Source organism: Crotalus tigris, unplaced genomic scaffold, assembly GCF_016545835.1.
Source record: "Crotalus tigris isolate CLP2741 ecotype Arizona unplaced genomic scaffold, ASM1654583v1 scf7180000024339.11422700, whole genome shotgun sequence".
NCBI lineage: Eukaryota > Metazoa > Chordata > Lepidosauria > Squamata > Viperidae > Crotalus > Crotalus tigris.
Genome location: NW_024100509.1, coordinates 2,541,147 through 2,547,507, shown reverse-complemented (window position 1 = coordinate 2,547,507; position 6,361 = coordinate 2,541,147). Strand labels below are relative to the sequence as shown.

Here is a 6,361-nt window from a genome sequence, read left to right as displayed (position 1 = left end):
CCAGGATTTTCATTTCTTGCCTGGATACTTAGATTAGCATTTTGAGGACATGCATTCTGGCTTCCCGCCTGGCTTTTAAGATATAGAAGGCCCTTCCTAAAGAAGTATGTTTGAGGGGCCCATCCATGTATTGTTTAGGAAATGATAAAAATCTATCTCACCCATCTTTTAATTGGCCACAAAATTGACTTTAAGGATATTTATTTTAATTTCACCTCTGATTTTAACAGCATTGTTTTAAGAGAGTATTTTGAAGTATAAGCTGCCTTGAATGTGCATGGACGGAAAGGGGGAATAGTTGGCAAATAATAATGGATTTAATTTATTTCCTGGTTTTACTAGGGTTGGTCACAACTTTAATATAGGTGAGAGTATTGAAACTATCTATGCAGAATCCAATCTGCTTGGAAGAATAAATCTCTGGTACTGGTGACCAACTAAGATTGGATGCTGCAACATATTCTGGGACATATATATTTGCCTTCATTCATAAACTACCTGTGATTCAGTATTTTCCATATATATTTTGCTACATTGTTGGCAAGTACTATATTGAAATGGATCTCCAAATGAATAATGATCAATATGTGTTAAGCTTTCATGGAGTTACTCAGTTTCAAACTCTGCCCAAAGGAAACTGAATTCTGAAATTCTGCGCTCATGTGGAATAGGAGCTCCGCAATACTCTATTTTATGGCCCTCTAATGAATTTCAGAAGGCCCTTGGATTCTGATACTCTGAAATTAGGAGTTGCATATTCATAAAATAATACATTTTTCTATTTATCACTGCTCTTGCAGTGAAAGGATGGGGGCGAGAATGAACATGATTGCTGGAAATTATTTCCTGCATGCCATTGGTTCTTAAAGAGAAGGGCCACTGCACAAGATGAGAAAAATATCTCTGTCCCTTTGGTCTGGCTCAAGATGAGAAGGATCTTGACAGACTTGAACACTGGGCACTATTTAACAAAATGAAATTCATTGTGAGAAAAGTAAGGTTTTACATTTAAGCAAGAAAACCCAAATACATAGGTATAGAATAGGTGGCACTTGGTTCAATAGTAGTAAATGCGAGAACGATCTTGGAGTGGACAATCACTTAAATATGAGTCAGCAGTATGCTTCAGCTGCCAAAAAAGTCGACACAGCCCTAGGCTGTATTAACTGGTAGAATCAAGCTCACATAAAGTGTTAATACCACTTTATAATACCCTGGTAAGATTACACTGGGTATATTGCATCCAGTTTTGGTCACCACGATATAAAAAAGATGTTTGAGACTAGAAAGAGTGCAGAGAAGAGCAGCAAAGATGATTATGGCCTTGGAAGCTAAAACATACGAAGAATGATTGCAGGAATTTGGTATGTCTAGTAATAAAAAGAACTAGGGGTGACATGATAGCAGTGTTCCAATATCTCGGGCTGCAACAAAGAAGAGAGTCAACCTATTCTCCAAAGCACCTGAGGGCAGGACAAGAAATAGTGGCTGGAAACTAATCAAGGAGAAAAGCAAGCTAGAACCAAGGAGAAATTTCCTGACAAAACAATTAATCAGTGGAACAACTTGCCTCCAAAAGTTGTGGGTGCTCCAACATTGGAGGTTTTTAATAAGAGATTGGGCAACCATTTGTCTGAAATGGTATAAGTTTCCTGCTTGAGCTGGTACGGTTGGACTAGAAGACCTCCAACTTCTAACTATGTTATTCTGAGTCGTGAATTACTTTCCACGGAGCCATCTGTACTATTTTTTCACTTTCTGAGGAGTTTGCCAAATTCTGGCCCAATTTGGAATAATTTTGGGAAAGATTAGAAAAATCAGAAGAATTCGCACGTTACACAGACCACCAGCTTGTGGAGAGGAAGAACCGAGATCTTCCCGTAGAAACGGCGGATTTTCAAGCATTTCGATACGGATGAAACTACCATCGGCAGGTGAGCTACAAAAAAAAGGGGACTTTTCTTCCACTCGAAAAGTAACTGGAATTGAAAATGCAATTTATTTCACTGGTGCAAACTTTAAAAAAAAGTCCTGCAATTTCTAGTACTGATGCAGAAGAAAGACGGGAAATAAAAGAAACTGATTTTTATTGCTAGGTGTTTAGCTTCGTGGAAAACAGGCGCGCTTAAACATCGCGGATTTCCATCGCAACTATTACCGGTATTTAACCTTGGCAGATTCCCAAATCCTATGCAAGGTTGAATCGGAAAAGTTATATGGAAAAAAGACCGCCGGGTGAGGAATACACTACGAAGTCGAAAAGGCACCTCGGCCTACAGCATTTCTCTTTGGCTGCCGGAAAACAATACTTTTTACGAGAAGCTTTAATTAGAATCAGAGGATATTGTAGGGGAGTTTTCAGGGAACTCAGAACCGCGGGATAAACCCACGTCTAAAAATTATACATCTATAGCTCAGTGTGGGAAGGAAGCATTGTTACTTTACTTCCGGTCTAGGACGGAAGTTGTGCTCGGCCGCTCCGGATTCCTCTGGGCCCGGCGTGATGAAGGCCATCATCCAACGTGTCACTCGAGCCAGGGTGTCAGGTGCGCGGGTGCCGTTTATGTTCCGATTCCGTTTTTTGTCAGCTGCCCAGCGCCAGCGTGCTCGCGTTTGCCCCTGGACGCGGTGGTTTAGAGGCTGTGTCTTCGGCTCCGGCATGCCGGCGGGGCTTCTCGTGGCCGAGCTCAGCCCCGCCATCTTCACCGCCTTCCGCCGCGGGCTCCTTCAAAACCCACCGCCTGGTTGCTCAGTTCTTAAAGGGTCTTATATTTCGTTAAGCCCTGATTTGGCATGAAATGTATTCTCGCGTTGGACATTGCAGCGAATCCCAGTTCTTTGCGGCATGTCCATGTGGTTCATGTATTTCCATCCTTTATCTTTGAAGCTTTTAAATGTGAAACAAAAAAAGGAAGTGTGAATAAGTCTTAAATTGTTGATTCGTTATCCTATTCCACATACGCAGGGTGCTCTTTAGAGAATGGTAATTTGTGACGATCAGCCAGTCTCTTTACGTGTTTTATACAGCATGTGCAAAATTTATATACTGATGTGGCTGACATCTTTAACACGTTTAGATACATGGTTTTACTTTGCAAATATTTAGTGTTTTGTATGCTTTCCCACTGTAAACTATTAGAGTTGAAAAGAATTTAAAGAACTAAGCCCATAGTCGTGCAGGTAAAAAAATTAGGAGGACATAGAAACTCCTGTGAAAAATAATTAAAGGAAGCGATGCTGAGCGTGGCATCTGAGGGGGATAAGCCTAGTGATTGATTATTTACTTATATTTCCTATTTCTTAATTTGTCCATTGTGTGTAGAAGAGTGCATGAGAGTTTGCCATGAGATAACTTGCCTCAATGTTTGTATTTACTTCAGAAATAGACTTGCCATGAAGAGATTTGCTTAGTTTATTTAATTTTCTTTCTTTCCTTACTCCCTCTGAATAAAATGTCTTCAGAACAACAGATTTGATAACATGCACATCTTTATTTAGGCAGAAGTAATGTCCTAATGTGATTGTGTAAAATGTTCAAAAGATTTTACATTACAGTATTTAATCATTTTATTGTAGTATGTTTTTAAAACAATGTCTGTAGCTTGTATATTTATTATTTATAATGTTTTTATCATTGTAGAGTAAATCTTCACAAATTAGCATAAGATAAAAATATATAAATCAAAATAGTTAGGGGAACATAATAGAAACAGAAAATACACTCTGGACTCTAGCAATGAAAAACAGTGAAATGTTTGGTAGAATAAAAACAGAAATAGGAACTGTTTATCTGCCATAAGGATTATTAGATTTAATATGAGTACAGATATGAAAAACATTTGAACTAGTTTAGAATTCACCTATCCCCTTTAACGTGTGGACATCATTGAAATATCCTATTGATTAAACTAGGAAGTTAACCATATGTTTTAATTTTCTTTGTTGTAATTAGGTGGAACTTGATGCAGTGACAGCAAAATTTCAGAAAAATGTTTATTCTAGGGTAGACTATTAAAGGCTCCTTTTGATTTTTATTTTTAAAATATTAGTTGCCAGTGAATATGCAGAATTGAAATGAAGAAGTGACATTTGCAAGCATAATTTATGGAGAATAATGTTGTTAACTTTCAGATGAATAGGTTCAGGCTTTTTCTGTTTACTGTACCTTAAGAGCTATGTCTACATTGTTAGTTGCCTCTCCAGAATACACATTTCTCACCATTATTTTCAAGATCATTTTTATAAACGTATCATTTCCACAAATGTCACAAGACATTTCCATTGTGGTACCTTTCTGTAGCATTCTTAGAGAAAAACTTTGGCAGGTCAGAACAGCATAGCACTTTGTTAGGCAGTCTGTCTAACTGTCCAGAGAAAAGGATAAGGGTAGTAGTAGCATTAAGTGTCCTACAGACTGCAGAGTGACTTAGAATATACAGTAGTGGCCAAAATTGTGGAAACCTTTTGGGAAAAGTGTACAGTAGAAATGCCACCTTTGGTTAAGTTTCCACCAATTTTTCTTATAATTTTTTCTAACTGTAGCCTTGTTTACTTAATAATACTATTTTACATTGCTTTCTGGGCAACCAGTCAACTCTGCACCATTACTTCAATTTTATTACATTTTACAAGCTCACTAAATGAAAGAACACAAAAAAAACCCAACCAACTTGATAGCGATCACTGACAAATGTCCTCCTCTCAGCTTCAATACATGACATCAATAACTGAATCCTACTATGATCTGATTGGCTCATTGCCAAAACAAGATGACACCTGATTGGCTCTTTAAACACTCATGCTCATTGGCTACAATCAGATGAAGGAAAGCTACCTGATTATCAACCTAAGCAACATATGCTTCCTTTTTCTGGTTATTTGGCTATAGCCTTTCATAGAATACAGTACAGATAATTGAACAAACTTTGTTGTATTACACTCTTGATTAAATTATCTTTCCATTGATATACTACTCCAAAAAAAAGTGTTATTAGCCATCAAACCTCAAAAATACACTTTTCCCAAAAGGTTTCCACAATTTTGGCCACTACTGTATTTGCCAGTGTAATTTTACTAGATCCTTATTTTTATGATTGGCTACGGTAAATTTTAATAAATGGGCACCCTGCTATGACAGTTATTTTGTTACAGTATCCACAATATTATCTCAAAATTCTGTATGCACCATCAATCCAAAAGGTTTGGGAAGGTCTGTAAGTAAGTCCTTGACTTACAATTGATTAATGATGGTCCAAAATTAACAACTGCCTGAAAATAGTGTAAAATTAATTACAAATACAAGGCTTGTAAAGCTCTTCAGAAAATGTTGCATCACCATGCCCACAATCCCCTGATCACGATTTGGGTGTTAGGCAGACTGTTTGCACTTATAACTGGTTTTTAAGTGCCCTGCAATCATGTGACCACCTTCTGTAATCTTCTCTGCCAGCTTTCCCAAAAAAATCAATGGGGAAGCCAGAGGGAAGGTTGCAAGCTGCTGCTACCTGCTGAGAGGACTCCCTCTCATCTTTGGGGATTGGCTAAAATAGCTACTTGCCTAGGGAAGCTCTAGTTCCTTCAGTGGGGTGCAGAAAAGGAGCTCAAATCCTGAAGATTTGAGCTTTTCTGCACTACACTAGAGAGTGTCCTTCGGTAGGTTGCAGAAACAGAGCTCACATCTCAGGATTTGAGCTCCCTTCCTGCACTTTGCCAGAGGTGTTCCTTTCCATGCAGAGAGGGGAGCTGAATTACTTCGGCAGGTAACTCTTTCAGCCTCTGTACACTAGAGACAAAAGAGAGCTGAAATCCAAGCAGAGAGCAGAAAAGCTGTGTGGTAAGATAATGAGCATAGGGTTCTTCGGACAGATGGTGGAGGCTCTGGGAAGCCTGGAATGGGCTGTGCACAAGCATCTCTGCTCAGGGACTGAACATTCTGCTTGGATTTCAGCAGGGAGAATTTCAGCTCCAGAGCGGAACCTCCCCCCTCCCCTCCGCATCCCATGCTCTTTACCTGAGACTCTATCTGCTTAATCACCTGGGACAGGGGTCCCCAATCCCCAGGCTATGGCCCACTACCGGGCAGCAGCCTGTTCAAAACCAGGCTGTGCAAATGATGGACAAGCGCATGCATGCATGCGCGCACAATGCTCCACTTATGTAAGTGCTGGCCCTTGCACTTGTACACAAAGTTCCACTTGTGCGATCAAAGGGTGCTTGAGTAGAGGGCACTTGTACTCACATGCAAAGCTCCACGCCTGTGAGTGGAGGGTGCTTGCACACATGCACAAGCACCCTCTGCTCAAGTGCCCTCCATTTGCACAAGTGGAGCTTCACATGCAAACGCCCTCTGCTTATACACAAA

At 39.6% G+C, this 6,361-nt stretch overlaps 1 protein-coding gene across 9 annotated transcripts in view; it reads left to right on the top strand.

Annotated features, from left to right (window-relative positions):
• Window positions 1-2,422: 2,422 nt before the first annotated feature.
• DTD1 (D-aminoacyl-tRNA deacylase 1) overlaps window positions 2,423-6,361 on the top strand; it is a 28,869-nt gene continuing 24,930 nt past the window's right edge. For all 9 annotated transcript variants that reach the window (XR_005554577.1, XR_005554582.1, XR_005554580.1 and 6 more), the window contains exon 1: window positions 2,423-2,546. Coding sequence is in view for 2 of the 9 variants with exons in the window: in XM_039325841.1 (XP_039181775.1) it covers window positions 2,504-2,546 (43 nt within the window). In the remaining 7 variants the exon portion in view is untranslated. The remainder of the gene's footprint in view (window positions 2,547-6,361) is intronic.